General features: G+C 34.8%; 1 protein-coding gene across 4 annotated transcripts in view; it reads left to right on the plus strand.

Annotated features, from left to right (window-relative positions):
• The window catches only part of VPS13C (vacuolar protein sorting 13 homolog C), a 175498-nt gene that overhangs the window by 101427 nt on the left and 56326 nt on the right, over positions 1–17745 (plus strand). For all 4 annotated transcript variants that reach the window (XM_060294174.2, XM_070044905.1, XM_060294175.1 and 1 more), the window contains 10 exons: positions 559–638; positions 1134–1193; positions 1899–2055; positions 3835–3951; positions 5420–5523; positions 5900–6067; positions 7282–7586; positions 8553–8700; positions 11084–11234; positions 13492–13604. In XM_060294174.2, the coding sequence (XP_060150157.1) occupies positions 559–638; positions 1134–1193; positions 1899–2055; positions 3835–3951; positions 5420–5523; positions 5900–6067; positions 7282–7586; positions 8553–8700; positions 11084–11234; positions 13492–13604 (1403 nt within the window). The remainder of the gene's footprint in view (positions 1–558; positions 639–1133; positions 1194–1898; positions 2056–3834; positions 3952–5419; positions 5524–5899; positions 6068–7281; positions 7587–8552; positions 8701–11083; positions 11235–13491; positions 13605–17745) is intronic.

Consider the following 17745-nt stretch of genomic DNA (forward strand, 5'->3'; position numbering starts at 1 on the left):
TTTAAAATTACATAAGTTTTTTATTTGTGTTTAATGACATTAATGTATACTTGTGAAAAATAAAAATTAAACAACCCAGAAATATATAGAGGAAAAATTTAACATCACCTTGTAGTCTCTTCAGCCTTTCAGATTCACTTTCTAAATTGCACCAAGCCAACTTTTAAAGTTGGTATGGGTGTTTAAAGTTATAGGAACTCTTTGGGGTAACTTTAAGTAAAGCAAACTTGTATTGAGAATAATCACTAGTTTAAGTATTTTATAGCTTTGTCCTTTATTATGATTTGTTCAAATAAGTAATACCAGTAGTACCAAATGTTATAGCGTTTATAATTGGCCAGTGCTGGTTTTTTTGTGTTTTTTGGAGTTTCTTTAATTTTTTTTTCAAAGCCAGCTTTATTGAGATACGATTTATATACAGTAAATTCACCCTTTTTAGCGTACAACTCTGAGTTTTGACAAACATATATTTGTGTAACTGGCTGGTCTATTTTTAAATACATTTGAAATGTCTAAACGACTTAATAATGAATCTACCCTCTTTTTTTTCTCTTTTAGACTCTAAAGGAGAACCTCTTCACATTATTAACTCTTCTAATGTAACAGATGAACCCCTTCTGAAAATGTTATTGAAAAAGGTAGTTTCATTTCTAGGATTCTTTAATATTTGCATATATGAAATTATGTCATCCCCCTGTATATAATATCTTGGTTTTCTCCCCTAAAATTTTTCATCCTAAAACTGGTTAATTATAGTGATTTATGCAAGCATCTGACAATCCTGGATAATTTCAGTAAACTTCTGAGTTAATCCTATGTTTTTGAATAAGTAGATGTATACAAAGTTCCATTGTAATTTGAAGCAAAATCTATTATAATCTAGATACACTGACAGTTTCCCCTACCTTTAGCATTTCCTCCCACGTAGGATAAGGAGTTCGGGTTTTTGCTTCTGTAGAATATAAGAAATGCTTATGTGGTCATGTTTTTGGCATGTTCTTCTTTGCCTTTAAGAAATATGTTTATAGTGTTTTCATAGCATACTTTGAAAAGTAAAGAATATATATATATTTTTTCAGTGTGTGAATTTTTAGTGTTTGCAACCCAGTGGCTTTATCCTCCATTATTTGTAGGCGGACAGTGATGGACCAGAATTTAAAACCATCCATGACAGTACCAAACAAAGACTTCAGGTAAATCTTTTCTAATTCACTATAAGGTTAGATTATAGTAATGATTAAATCTAGCTTCAAAGCCATCTTCAGTTGTGAGATTGTGAGCCCTAAAATTAGAATAAGGGTGGTAATAATAATAGGTTTAATTTTGTAGGTAAAAGAAATGGATGGAGAGTTGAAATAAAGTTATTACAAAAGTTGATTTGATTTCCTAAAAGACTCCTTGTTTCCCAGATATAAATTAATGATTCCTTGTTGTACACAAATGAAATATTTTTTAAGGAAATTTTGTTCACTATGGTTATTTGGCATAGTGTTGATGGAATCATTAAACATTTGAATGAATTGGCTTTAGGATTAGGAAAAAATTAAGGGTAAGGCTAAAAGTATGGCTCAGTACAGACATTGGGTCACCATCCATTTGAGCATGCATAGTCTGTCTTGGGACCATCTGTAAGGGGACCGACCAACCTAAGGCTGATAATACTTCTTGTATCCTTACTTAAAGCCTATCAAGTTCCATTGAGGTTAGAATTATTGTTGGGTGTGGGAGTGGGCAGTGTTGGTTTATTGTCTGGTAAAGGTTAACAAAGTAATAGTGAGTTCTTTCTCAAAAAATAAGTCCTTAGTTGAACTATTCTTGTGCTACTTGTATATGTTGAGGTTTGACATAAAAATGTTTCCATATCTGAAATCTGCCTCTCTAATTGTTCATTATCTTAGGTTTCATTTTCATCCTTAAACTTAGTTCTTCATTTGGAAGCTTTACTGTACTTCATGGATTTTTTATCATCTGCTTTTCCATCCTCTGAACCTTCTAAGAAGGAATCGGAGCTGAAGCCACTTATGGGGGAGTCCAGAAGTATCATTGCCAAAACTGGTATTAACTTTTGAGTCATGGTTTAATACTTTCTGTCTGAACTTTAATAATCATATAATAACATGTATTTTCAAGCTAAGATAACTGTTTATCACCTTAATGTTTTAGCTGCTTTGACAGATGAGGTTGGTTTCAAAAGAAAGCAGATTTTATCCCTATGGTATAGTAGAGTAATTTACTGAGAGATTTTAAATAAGTGTTTAATATTTATCACGTATTTATATTTGATTTCACTGCCTAGCTTTTATGTAAAATAAAGTTGTATATACTTTGCATTGATGTCTCTGTAACCTTCACTCCAGTGAAAGTGAGGAAGTAATTAAAATATGAACACAATCATGCATAGTAACAAAGGCCCATTTCAGTCAGTCAGTTAAAACTACCTGGTGCTCAACAGTTTTCAGCTTTGCAAAACCCAAAAGGAACAATCTCATGGAAGAGACAGACTCACTTTGGTTTCTAAACAAAACTGTATTTAAGTCACATAGAGATATGGGCACATGCCACAATTTGTGCCGTGAAATATTAGATGTGGTATAGCGTGAGTGAACATGTGCCTGTTTTTAAGCCAAGTATCATTTTAATTATTTTTCTTTCATGTCATATGATGTGAGTATCTAACATCAGGTAATTTAATTTTCAGACCATTACCGAGTTGTATTATATCTATATTACTGGCATCTTTAAAGTGAAAACTGTTAGTAATATTAGATCTGATACAAGGATGAGATTTTTTTTTTAACCAGGGAGCAGAGCAGTATTTTTGCATTAAACTAGAGTAAAAGAGTTTTACCTTCTTCATCTTTAATGTACTTGTTACATTAATATCCACGGAAATACTTACATAACATATACATACATACACACGCACATGCACACAGTTGAATAAATGAAAAAGCAATGTTTAAGCTCACAATAAACTACAAAAAATAGTAATCCAAAGAAACAATCTTCTAGTTATGCCAAATAGCTATTTTTTATTGTTTGATTTTGCTACTTTAAATCTTAAAGGAAAAAAAAAAACTCTTTTATCATCTCGGTGATTAAGGACTGATGTCCCCATACTTTTACAGTTTTATAGGAAAAAGTGTTTCCTCCAGTCAAGACAAATCTCTAGGAAATTATATCTTAAATTTATCAATCAGGGCCTAGACTAAAATAGATTAAGAGAATCCATTTGATTGTGATTTTTATACACGTGCACAGACACAAATACACATTATAAAATAATTTTTTGTTTTTCCTTAACTTTAGCCCTTTATGTTCATCTCTTATAGAACTTTTTTTAGGATTCTTCATGGAGAAACATAATATAATCTAGGGAAGTTGTCTCTATAGTTAATAACATGTATGTGTCATAGTTAATAATACATATTTTACTGTCATCACTATTTCAATTTTTCATGAAATATTTTTCTTTAATCTAATATATGATATGAAAAGGAGTTCCAAATCAAAATTTAGCTCTAATGGAATCTTAGAATTCTAATATAGGGGGTTTCCTTTTTGCCCACAAGAAAAATTATAGTAAAGTTTCCATCTAGCAAAATTACACTTATAAGGTGCTAGTAAACGTTGCCTTTATTTTTAATTTGGATGGAAATATGCTACTTATGTCTGATTGACATTTAAAAATAATATTAATTATATGTAATCTTAATGGAGACCTTTTTGGTTCTTCATAGTTCATAATGTACTCTTATTTTAGAAATTTTGGGATTATTTTATGTTATATCATCTTTGCACTTTGCTAATCACTAGGATTCTATTACTTTTCAGTATCCAACAACACTTCTCAAGATGATGTGTTTGATTTAAAGGTCATAGCTGAATTAAATGCATTTAATGTCTTCGTCTGTGATCAGAAGTATAATATTGCAGATATTAGAATACATGGTAAGTAACTTTTTCCTGCTGTAGGTATTTCTGTTTCTTTACATAGACCTTCAGGAAGAATGAGCTTGTTGCACGGTAGATTTCTCATGAGTCGTCTTTTGGTTTACTTATATTGAAGATTCTTGCAGACTTCTCAAAGATGTGCTTTGAAGTGTTAGAAGTAAATTTGGTATGATTCATGACTGATGTGAGACATTCCTTATGTTTAAAAAATTTTTCAGAATAAGTCTAAGGCTTAATCTCATGTTCTGTTTGCATTTTCAGAATAATATAACTTTAAACTGAGAAATGAATATTATAACATCTCACTGAGTAAAGAAAATGTCATTATCCTGTTTCCCTTGTCTTTTGTGCTTATATAGCATCAGGAAGAGAAGTTTCTAAAAGAAATTTTGTAAGCTTTACTCATCATCAGCCTCATATAAAGATGAGTTCATATTATACCATGGGTTCTGGAGCCAGCCTGCCAAGGTTCAAATTTTGGCTCTAACACTTACTGGCTGACCTTGAGCAAATTAATTAATGTTTCCGTGCCTGAGTTCCCTCTTCTGTAAAATGGAGATAGTTATAGTAATTATTCATGGAATTGTTATGAGGATTAAGTTTACAAATTTACATGTATTAAGAAAAGTGCCTGGTACGTACATAATAAGCAGTTAACAAGGGGTTAGAAAATCAGTTCCATTCAACAGATGTTACTGAGCATCTGTTTATGCATAGCATGGTAATGATTTAGGTTCATTCTTGGGGCTTAGCTGTAGGCATTCTCTCATTCACTCTGAGGAGTGGTTTTAGAAATCATTCCTTTAGAAATTATGAGAATGACAAATATTTTTTTGGAGAGAAATGTTAAAAGATTGTGTTTTAGATACAGTTTACTGTAGAAAGAATAGTATTTATTCATCAAATTATATTTAATTATAATTCCAATTCTTTAGTTTTCAGAGTAATAGTTTCATTATATAATGTTTGTAAAATAACTGTTTAACAAAGGTTAGGTGTCACCGTAAATGACCGATTCTGATCTTACTAATAATGCACAGGATACTTGTGTTTGGAGATCTGTGATTAATTTTCTTTGACATTTGATTTCTTTTGTTTTAAAATTTCCACAAAGTTTATGTATGAGATGCTTCTAGAACTTAAAGATATTATAATCTTTCTTAGGTATCTCATACATAGAAGTAGTTACCTTTGGGACTTCCCTGGTGGTCCAGTGGTTAATAAGACTTTGCACTTCCAGTGCAAGGGGCATGGGTTGTATCCCTAGTCGGGGAACTAAGATCCCACATTCCCACATGCCACTTGGTGTGGCCCAAAAAAAAAAAAAAAAAAAAAAGTTATTACCTTTAATATGTCTAATAGTGAGTAATTTTTATCTGTTCTCTATCTTGGTAGTATATTATTGAATTAAAAACCACTAAATTAGTTCACTTGGATTAGGTGAAAAGTGTTGTGTTTCCCACAGGAATGGATGCCTCTATTTCTGTGAGGCCAAAGCAGACCGACATGTTTGCCAGACTTAAGGATATCATAGTTATGAATGTTGATTCGACTTCCATTCACAAAAAGGTAATTAAAAGATACGTTTCTATATTGAAATTTATTTTTGTTTTTTGGGGCTTGAGTTGCCTTTAATCATTTGTTCAGGCATTTTGTTAGGGAGTAAGCATGAATATGGTCATCATCTGCTTTCACAGTATATATAGACTAGGTGATTTGTAAGTTATTTCTAACCAATTAAGTGATTGATATCTCCATTGATAAAACTTTTTTTATAGATATAGGAAAAAGTTATTGTCAAGTTAAATGTTTTTAACTAATTTGTTGAAGGTTGAATTTAAGTGATGCTTCTTTATATATCAAGGATTCTGTAATAAGGAAACTTATTTATAATACAGTGATACAGCTCTTTTGATATAATAACCAGTTAATTTAATACTTTTAGGCTGTCTCTATTTTGGGAGATGAAGTCTTTAGGTTCCAAATGACTCTTTATCCAGACGCCACAGAAGGAAAGGCCTATGCTGATATGTCTAAAGTAGATGGCAAACTTACTCTCAAAGTGGGTTGTATTCAAATTGTTTATGTTCATAAATTCTTCATGTCTCTTCTGGTAAGTTTATTTTTTAAATATATTTATTTCTCATTGACACCTAAGTATCTTTGCCTATACATCTGAACCTAGGTAGTCAAAATCTTTACTAATGGGGCTGTGTGATAAAGTCCCAATTGCTGAATAGAATATTACAATTAAGGAAATCCTTTACATCATGGATAACTAAATGAATTTTTGTTATCATTGTTTTGAACCTGTGAATGATCATTCTTTAACATTTCCATAGTTATATATTTTGAAAGTACTTTCTGATGTTTTAATTAGGCTTTTCAGTGTTATTTGTTTTATGAGAGACCCTTAAAAGGTACTTAGCGAAAAGAATCTTTTAAGGAGGTCATCAGGCATTTGAAGGACTAATACTGGAGCTTACAGCTTTTGATTATAATTATGATCAAGGCCATAAAATTCTTTTAATTATTTATTTCCATGTAAGTGTCATGGGCTGAAGAGTTTAATTTGCCTATGCCTCTTAGCAGGGCTGTTAATCAAAGCTTTTAAGTTATGGATTTCTACCTAAACCATCATGTTTTATTTTTCTGGAAAGTAATTTATTTGGAGGGGTGTTAGTTTAATAAACTAAATAAACCATTTACATTATTAATGGAAGAATATTGCTTCCAGTTCTTTTCTCCATTGGGAAAAATCTTTCTGCTTTTAGTTGAAATTGAGGTGAAAGATCTCACTCTAAATAAAGAATTTTTGACTCTTATTAATGATTGCAAGATTGTAAACACTTCAGCACCTTTGCTCATGTTAGAGTACACTTAAGAAAATAACCTTTAGAAATAAGCGGGCAAAACCTTAGTTTCTAAAACTAAGGACTAAAACTAATAGACTTTATTCCTATGACCTAGAGGTACAGAATTAAAGCAACTTTGGGAGATGTAAAGAGTTCTCCTTCGTCTTTTTATTTAAATTTGAATTAAGATGACAACATTCATGAGTAAAAGGGATATTTTAAAAAGTATTGTTACCAAAATTTGTCAAAAAACAAATAATTCTGAAATACATAAAGTGAAAGTTAAAGGATTCTTTCTTCCACTTGTTAATTATCACAGAGTGTATCTTTCTAGACTTTACTCCATGTACACAGTCATAAATAACGTTTCTTTTATATCACCTCTTTTATTCAGTTTTTCTTTTTTAAAGTTTTTCCTTTTAAAAATAAATCCTGTTTTGGGGGAACTCTAAATATCAGTATTTTCCAACAGAACTTCCTCAACAATTTTCAAACTGCCAAAGAAGCTTTGAGCACAGCTACAGTCCAGGCTGCAGAAAGAGCTGCTTCCAGCATGAAAGACTTGGCTGAAAAGAGCTTCCGCCTTTTGATGGATATCAATTTGAAAGCACCAGTTATTATCATTCCTCAGTCTTCAGTATCGCCTAATGCTGTTATAGCAGATCTGGGTTTAATCAAAGTTGAAAACCAATTTAGTGTAGTTTCTGTGGAACAGTATTCTCTTCCCCCAGTCATTGATAAAATGAACATCCAACTCACTCAGCTGAAGCTGTCCAGGTATAAATATATAATCCAATGGCAAATTACTTACTAGAAATAGAATTTTCATAAAATCTTTGCCAGGGGTAAAACACTCTAGTGATTTATGGTTCTTATTCCTTATTTCTTCTAATTATGAAACCTTGACTGTTGGTTTTTGGTTAGTGGTTTATAATGGTGGATCTCATAGAATCTACATTTTGTCTTACTAAATTTATAACGTTTTTTTTTCACTTTATAAAAATTTCCTATTATAAAATTATAGTTTACTCAATAATACTTAATTTAGATTTATTTTTATTTATTTTCTCTGCACATAGCTATTTTCATTTCTGTACAGAGACAAAGACTTCTTAAAATGTAATAAAATTTAAGATTTATTTCTCATTTCCAAACCTTGTCACATTTAGGAATTCTCAGTAAGATATCTAATGGATTATCAAATCCAAATGGGAAAGTGTTCGCTCTGTTGAATGACAAGAGTAACTTATTTGGTGGTTCAAATGTTTGTTGGCAGGCAGGCTAGATACGACTGTTATAATATGCTTGTTTAACTTCTAGGTTTGGTGAGTTTTTCCCTTTGAGTTTGGAGAAGTATTAATAACATAAACCTAAGGGCTAAGTAGAGTGTCACTTTCTTTGTCCTCCAGTTTTAGGAGGATGTAACATTTGCTTGTATGACGTTGGACTAGTTGCTATTAAATATCCTTGTGAAAGATAGTAAATAGTGCAATAGTCATACTTCATGAAATTTGTCTCTTTGAAATCAACATTACATAGGGTTTGTTTTACATAGCTCTGCATATAAACTTGAATTATTCTGATGCAGATTGATTTGTGAAAAGAAGCATGTTCTAAAAGAACTCTGATAGCAGCCTTTAGTGTTTCGAAAAATGCTCCGTGGAAACTGTTGCACAGTATGATAGTCTTCATTTTAAAATGTAGATTTTAGAAATGTAAAATAAATTCTTATTTATCTTTCAGAACAATTTTGCAGGCTGGCTTACCACAGCATGACATTGAAATTTTAAAACCAGTCAACATGCTTTTATCCATACAGCGAAATTTAGCAGCATCATGGTATGTGAAAATTCCAGGGATGGAGATAAAAGGAAAACTAAAACCTATGCAGGTAAGTATATGTATAAAATACATGAAAATTGCTAGATAGGCTTTTATCATTGATCACAGTGTAGTTCAAGTGGACATCAGAAGTGATAATACATTTAAAGGGAATACTTTGTTAACTGGAAATGAAGTTATCCTAGTTTCCCACACTTTTCTTTATTTCACATTAATTGGATGTTTGGTAAAACCAAGCAAGAAGTCTGAGGTTAAAAGCTATGGAGTCTACAGAAAATATTACTAATATTATTAGTAATTTTAGAAAATTCTATTAAAGTTTTAAGGCAGTTAAATTATAAGACACGGTAAAGTGATATTTAGATACCACATTCAAAGCACCTTAGTAGTATTTTTAATGTATAGAAGCACTCTTTTATAGAAAAGTGGACATTTTCAATAGGTGAATATGTTTATTTGGTAAGCATATAAACAGCAATACTTTTTTTAACATCTTTATTGGAGTATAATTGCTTTACAATGCTGTATTAGTTTCTGCTTTATAACAAAGTGAATCAGCTATACATATACATACATCCCCCTATCTCCTCCCTCTTGTGTCTCCCTCCTACCTTCCCTATCCCCCCCAAGGTGGTCACAAAGCACCAAGTAAACAGCAATATTTTTAATACTGTAGTTAGAAGGTCATATGTAGGCTCACAGGAAGAGATGATACTGGTCGAAGATGGTCATGGAAGTGTAGGAATCTTACGGTTCTAGTGCGCCTGTGGGTGAAACTGTTGAAGCCAAACAGTAGGGGATAGGGAAAGGGAGGGAGTGGCTAAACAGAATGTGTGAAAGACAAATAAAAATTTAGTAGTTTAGTGGTTTTTGATGTCTGTGATTATTTCAGAGTTAGTTCTAAGCTTAAACAAGAAGGGTCAAAGGAGCAGAGTCCTACTAGGGAAGATGTTAAAATTGAAGTTTGTTGTAGGAATGAAAGATCCCTATCTGTAGTATGAGTAGATATGATATATGAAGAAGAACATCTGTTCAGGGTATTGATAGAGACTTTTCTATTCTGGAATATGAGACTGTTCTCTTAAATTCTCCCTTGCTAAGATTAGCTCTCAGAGCTAATATTTGATCCTTTTCAAATATTAGGAGGTGGTGAAGTTAGCTGTTCTTCAGGCAGCTGTGATATCTTGGTTGGTGTCACAGGTGGGAATGAATATACAAAGAAGTCCTAGGGAGTTAAAGTGACATCTGTTATCTAAGGACTAGGGCTTGGAGCAAATAAGAAATCCCTGGTCATTGTCTCTTGCTAAAATATCTCCCCAGTTTCATTTAGGCTGGGAATCAGGCAATTTCCTTGGTGATAGGGACCTAATTTGGGGGACATAGGGTACTCTGATGTTCAGAAGAAAAGGTGCTATGAATGTGTCTGTGTGAATTTGTGTTTAGGTACTTGAAAAAGGCCTTTTGGACCACTCTATGTGTAGGGGAAGTGTACAAGAGATGGAAGGATTAAAAGGTTTAATGGATCTTAGCAGCCAGTAGCATCTTTGTTTGTTCTAGCAGCTTCATGTTGTTATGCAGCCACCCATGAGGTAGATGATATTATTCATATTTTAAAGATTAAGAAACTTGAGTGAGGGACTTCCCTGGTGGCACAGTGGTTAAGAGTCTGCCTGCCAATACAGGGGACACGGGTTCAAGCCCTGGTCCGGGAAGATCCCACATGCCGCGGAGCAACTAAGCCCGTGTGCCACAACTACTGAGCCTGCACTCTAGAGCCTGTGAGCTGCAACCACTGAAGCCTGTGCGCCTGGAGCTGGTGCTCTGCAACAAGAGAAGCCACCGCAATGAGAAGCCCACGCACCGCGATGAAGAGTAGCCTCCGCTCACCCCAACTAGGGAAGGCCCGTGTGCAGCAAAGAAGACCCAATGCAGCCAAAAATAAATAAATCTAAAAAAAAAAGCTGCATTGCAGGAGAGCATCTTTTTTCTTCTTGGTAGAGACTGGAAACTGAACAGCATTCTTCCGGTATTGAGTTTGGAGGAGAGTAAATAATGTGGAGGAAAAATCCAGTAGTGGATGTAAAGAGAGAGAAGCAGAATGGAGATGAGGAACTAGGGAGAGAGGAGAGGGACACAGGTCCAGGAACAGGACAAGATAGACAGTAGCAGTTAAGGCAGGAAGAAGGGAGTACCGGAAGTAGGGGCTTGGATATGAGTGGAGGCAGATGCGTGTTTACACACATGAGTAATGTCTAATACTGTACAAGATGAAATACTTTTATCCTGGTATTCATGGCCACAACTTGCTTTTTTTTTTTTTTTTAGTTAGATGTACAATTAGTTAATTTGAGGGACCATAAATTAAGACATAGATATTATATTTTGCATTTTTTATTACTTTGTATTAACAACAGCCTGTTGTTGCTTTCTAGGTTGCTCTCAGTAAAGATGACTTAACAGTTTTAATGAAAATTTTGGTAGAGAATCTTGGAGAAGCTTCTTCACAGCCAAGCCCTACACAGTCTACCCAGGAGGCTATAAGAGTAAGAAAAGACGTTTCCAGTAGACCTGACCACCTCAAAGGTATAAATTGATGGAGATTTTTGCTTTGATTATAGAGAAAAATCAGTATTAATGCCATATTTAGTGTTGTTTTTAGTTGTCCAGCATAATGTGGTGTGAATGATCCAGCATTGTATTATTTACTGTGGAAAATCAGCTGGGGCTGCCTTGAAGCTCCCAGGGGAAGGAGATAGGCTCATTGCTCTAAATGGAGGGCCCACCTCTTATCGCCTGCATGGTGCATATTTGCCCTGTATTTGTGAAAGGTGAATTTGTCCAATTCAAGGGACACTGAGGGGGTGTACTTTGAGAAAAAGCAAAGTAGGCATGTAGCATAGTAAGGTCCCAAACTAATTGAGAGAAAAGGACCTTGGTGTCATACTCAGATGACTGGTCCATAAAAAAGGAAGGTATTCTTGTTTAGTAACAGCATTACTTATTTGGCTTCACTGGGGAGTGTGATAGTCAGATACATAAGGGAGTTTCCCAGATTATTAAAATTGAATCTTTCAAAAGCTCTGAACCTTTCAAATTCAGCCATTTTTAAAAGATAATTTTTCTAAAATATAAGGTTTCCTTTTGCTTTCTTGAACAATTACATAGAATAATTTTATAATTGCACTCTTTTCATCATTTAAAATCGTTATGTGAATATCATATGTTTTATTTTAGACTGTGAATAGGTTAATATTTCCATGGCTAAAAAGAGATAAGTGTTCCTTTTCCATATAATAAATGGCCCCAGACTGCTGTGCTTTTATAATGCTCAGGTCATCAGCTGTTACTTATGACAACAGTCGGTAAAACCGCCAGTTAATAACACTGTACCAGCACTGCTTCACCTATAGTTAGGTCTGGTGTGTTTTGAAATCACAAAACAAATGACTAGAGCAGTGTGAAAAATAAGGTTTTTCGTTCAGGATAGTTATGAGTACTACATGAGTTTAGTGAGGTCAGCATCTTCTCCCAGGTTAAGTTCATGCCACTGTATAGACAAATGCTAGATAAGTAGGCTGTAGCTCCCGTTAGACAGGAACTATGTACACGTGAATGAACTGTAGCAGGCAAGCTTTATGTGATTAAGGATCTCATTATGTTCAGCTGTGGTCAATTCGTGTCTCTGGTTCAGGCTATACAGTTAATGTGGTACTTGGGAAAACTTGTGAGTTCAGATGGAAAAGCTACAAAGATGATGAAGATTGGAATGTAAATTATTTTCAGGAAAGGTAAAGGAAAAAACCCTAGAGCTTTCCAACTTGGAGAAGCCTTTATCTGGTTAAAGTTTTGCGGTGTTTGCTCTTCCAGTAACTTGTACAGTAAGAATAGACTTTCCTATAAGTGACCAAAAGAATAGAATCAATCTCCAAAAGAGATTGCAGAATCACTTTGTAAGAGTGATTGAAAGCAATATGTATTGTTCTTTGTCTAAAAAGTTTCTGCCTAAAGATGAGGGGAGAGACTGAATTATTTGTCGAAGTCTCTTTCACCTCAGAATTCTGAAGGCTCTCTGTCCCAAATTACATTTGAGCTCTCCTCGACTCTGCTTTTGAATTACATTCTGTTCTTCTTGTAAAGGTAATGGATTGGGTGATATAGGTAATTAAAGATAGTGAGAGTGAACTACACTAGCAGAAGATCTTTTACTGACTGGCTGTCTGTTGTAGGACAAAGTATTTTACTTTTCTCTACCTCCAATTTCATAATCTCTTGAGAATGGCTTGTAACCAGTTATGTGAAATGCTTTGATAATTATAAACTATAATGAAGTAGTCTTGCTCTGGATGGGCTTTTTAAAAAAAGTTGTCTCGATACTCTTTGCAAGGCCCTCTCTCTTTATTTTAATTTTTTTATTTATATATATATTTTTTGCGGTACGCGGGCCTCTCACTGCTGTGGTCTCTCCCGTTGCGGAGCACAGGCTCCGGACGCGCAGGCTCAGCGGCCATGTCTCACGGGCCCAGCCGCTCCGCGGCATGTGGGATCTTCCCGGACCGGGGCACGAACCCGTGTCCCCTGCATCGGCAGGCAGACTCTCAACCACTGCGCCACCAGGGAAGCCCCTCTCTTTTTATTTTTAATGTAGATAGTCTGGCTCTATCACTTTGCCTTGTATTAAATATATATGGAATACATGCCATTTTTGTTAATTGTCTCATAATGATTTAAAGAATCCTTGAAAATATGATATAAATTTAGAATCTTAGCTTTTAAAATATGTATAAAATCATATACATACTTAAAAGCTTTTTAATTTTCATATTTATGTTTGAACCCTCAGAACAAGAAGATGGGACAGACTCAAAGCTTTCTTTGGACCAGAATGTCACTCTCCAGTTTGACTTTCACTTTGAATCTCTTTCTATTATACTTTATAACAGTGATCCCCACCAGGTATGTAGTTAATGTCTGCATCTAGGAATATGTCTTTAGCTCTTGATATTCAATTTTAGAATGTTGTCATTTTTTTCTTTCTTTTTTTTTTTTGTGGTATGCGGGCCTCTCACTGTTGTGGCCTCTCCCGTTGCGAAGCACAGGCTCTGGACGCACAGGCTCAGTGGCCGTGGCTCACGGTCCCAGCCGCTTCGCGGCACGTGGGATCTTCCCAGACCGGGGCACGAACCCGCGTCCCCTGCATCGGCAGGCGGACTCTCAACCACTGCGCCACCAGGGAAGCCCGCATTTTTTTATGTGACTTTTCTTCTCAAAATTTATGTCTATTAAATTCTATTTGGCTTAGAGAATATGTATTTGATCTTGCTCTCTGCTTTCATTTTGTAGTGTTTTTATTTTTTATTTTTTTAAATATTTATTTTATTTGTTTATTTTTATTTTTGGCTGTGTCGGGTCTTCGTTGTGGCATGCAGGATCTTTTTGTTGCAGCACACGGGCTCTTGCAGCACGTAGGCTTCTCTCTAGTTGTGGTATGGGGGTTTTCTCTTCTCTAGTTGTGGCGCACAGGCTCCAGGGAACGTGGGCTCTGTAGTTGTGGCACACGGGGTCCAGAGCGCATGGGCTCTGTAGTTTGCGGCATGCGGGCTCGCTCTTTTTTTTGTGTGTGTGGTACACGGGCCTCTCACTGTTGTGGCCTCTCCCATTGTGGAGCACAGGCTCCGGACGTGCAGGCTCAGCGGCCATGGCTCACGGGCCCAGCCACTCCGCAGCATGTGGCATCTTCCCGGACCGGGGCACGAACCCATATCCCCTGCATCGGCAGGCGGACTCTCAACCACTGCGCCACCAGGGAAGCCCTGCATGCGGGCTCTTTCGTTGAGGCGTGTGGGCTCAGTAGTTGAGGCGCGTGGGCTTAGGTGCCCCGTGGCATGTGGGATCTTAGTTCCCCGACCAGGGATCGAACCTGCCTCCCCTGCATTGGAAGGCAGATTCTTTACCACTGGACCACCAGGGAAGTCCCAGTGTTTTTAATCTTACTAGGCCAAGGAAAAGTTCTTACTTTTTTCCAAGTAATATCAGCACTAAAACACAACCTATCTCTAGGAGAAGAATTTTATATATGAGTAATTAATTATATGTACAGTTTTATTACATAGCTAGATATATATGCATATTTAACTAAGGAAAATAATTTAGTAGTGGCTTTGGAACCTTAGAGGATTATTTTTAAATTCGTGATTATCCATGATATATAAGCATTAATTATATTTCTCTTGAATAAATTTTATATGTAGTAGATACATATTAAGGAAACTGATGAGTGAATTGAGGAACCAGGGTCTAGTGCCATTATGATTTGAACCACATAATGTGTAATTGATATTTTAGAAAGCTATTTTTTTATTATATAGGTAGTATCTTCTAATAAATGTTTTTGATTATATCAATTAATATCTCATAATACTCATACATATGGTACCCATAATATGCACTGATTGTAAGTGTTATATCTGTTGTTTATGTCCATTTATATGTTTTCTTATGTTTCATATTTTCTAAACGTTATACAATATTCATACATTGTTATTGTTGGGCCTTGGGCTAGTGTCTGTCATTTGTGCAATGGACTGCCTTAATTTCATTTTTTTTTCCAAATTTTATTGAAGTATAGATGATTTACAGTATTGTGTTAATTTCTGCTGTGTATCAAAGTGATTCAGTTATACATATATATATTCTTTTTTATATTCTTTTCCATTATAGTATATCACAGGATATTGAATATAGTTCCTTGTGCTATACAGTAGGACCTTGTTGTTTATCCATCCTGTATATAATAGTTTGTATCTGCTAATCCCAAACTCCCAATCCTTCCCTCCCCCTTGACAACCAGAAGTGTGTTCTCTTTATCTATGAGTCTGTTTGTGTTTCATAGATATGTTCATTTGTGTCATACTTTAGATTCCACATATAAGTGATATCGTATGGTATTTGTCTTTCTCTTCCTGACTTACTTTGCTTAATATGATAATCTGCAGGTCTATCCATGTTGCTGCAAATGGCATTATTTCCTTCTTTTTATGGCTGAGGAGTATTCCATTGTATACATGTACTACATCTTCTTTATCCATTCATCTGTTGATGGACATTGAGGTTGTTTCCTTGTCTTGGCTATTGTGAATAGTGCTGCTGTGAACATAGGGGTGCATGTATCTTTTCGAATTATATTTTTGTCTGAATATATGCCCAGGAGTGGGATTGCTGGATCATATGGCAACTCTATTTTTAGTTTTTTGAGGAACATCTATACTGTTTTCCATAGTGGCTGCGCCAATTTCTATTCCCACTAACAGTGTAGGAGGGTTCCCTTTTCTCCACACCCCCTCCAGCATTTGTTATTTGTAGACATTTTAACGTTGGCCATTCTGACTGGTGTGAGTTGACTGCCTTAATTTCTAATGTTTAATGTTAAGAAAAAGATCAGAAAATGACGTAATGGAAAATGAACAGTTAAATGGATTCTTCATTTCAGTTAAGGTACTATCGTTCTACTGGTTTTTCAGCCTTAGAATCTTTGTGTCTTCTTTTACTTCCTTCTTTGTAGACCTTCTTTATTCATTTAGATAGAGTACTGTCATTTTTTTCTTTGAGTGAACATTTGTTCTTTCCTGGCAGTTTTCACTGCTGCTTTATTTGAAACTTCTTAGCTTCCACAGTACTGCAGTGGCTTCCTTGTTTGTTGCTCCTTTTCCTTTCATGCATCCTAGACATTGGCACAAGTCAGTTTCCTCAATTAATCTTATGTAGCCGTTTATAACTTCCCATTCTACTTAGAAAGCATTCAGTGTTATGTTATGTGAATTTTAACTTATTAGAAAAATTCATTGGCTCTAAATTGTCTACATCAGTAACCATATCACAAACACTATTATATTGTGATCAGTAGACGTGTCACTGGTCATTTCTATTAATAGTTACAGATCACAAGTTTGTGAACTATTTACATTTTTATAAATTAAAGGCATTCCAAGTTTTCCAATAATAATTTCATTCTGACCCACTTACATGCATTGTACTCTTTTGAGTGAGAGAAGATAGGGAGTTATAACCAGTGTGCCAAGAATTGTGCATCACCAGTACCCTTTTATCAATGCCATGGTCTGTAGTGAGCAATTATGACTGAACTGATCATCTTCCCCGAATTTTTGGTTTTTTTTTTTGGTTGGTAATAAAGATTGAGGTCCTTTTTCCTTAAAGTTTAAATATTTGGCTTGGGATCTGGGACCACGATTAGACCTCCACATTTCTTTCCAGACATCATTCCCTACCTTTCTTTTATTGGAATATTTAAGCCTAAGATGCCAGTGTGTACCTTGTGCCCTCAGAGCATCTTGAATTGTTTGCTCATGTTTTTTCCCCATCTAGAATGTCTTCTACCCTTCATAGCCTATCTCATTCCACTCAGTCTCTCAAGCTCAGTTAGTTCTCAACCTTCTTCATGAATTTTTCCCAGCCCACAATGATCTCTTTGACCCTATGAGCTTTTGCTGTTTATATTCTTTACCTAATCACTTAATATCCTTTGTGGAATATGGGAGGATATAAGTATGAATAAATAAGTGACGATATATCATTTTTTAACTATTTACAACTTACAGCATCTCCTTGGGATGTTCCTTGTAATGTATTTCTATTGTATTTTTTCAATTAGAGTATAAGCTCACTGAGATCACCTATCATGCCTTATCCTTTCTCATAAAGCCTTTAGTTCCTCTCACAGAGTGTTTTACAGAAGAGCTCATTAAATATTGGGTTGGCCAAAAAGTTCATTTGGTTTTAAGTAAAAATAAAAGACCTTTTTCATTTTCACCAAGAAGTTTATTGAGCAATGTATTCATTAACCAAACGAACATTTTGGCCAACCCAATATTTGTAAGTTAGCATAATTGACAGTTTCCTGGGTTCTTTTTTTATTTGCATTGAATTGTAAATTAGAAATTTTTATGTATTAACCCTTGTTGAAGATCAGCACACACACTTATATATTTATTTGTATATGCACATACAGTCACAAACATGCATATTATTCTTTGTTCCAGTTTTAACATCCATACTTTAAAAATTTGTGGTATGGATTTGC

This window comes from Globicephala melas, chromosome 2 (genome assembly GCF_963455315.2).
Source record: "Globicephala melas chromosome 2, mGloMel1.2, whole genome shotgun sequence".
NCBI lineage: Eukaryota > Metazoa > Chordata > Mammalia > Artiodactyla > Delphinidae > Globicephala > Globicephala melas.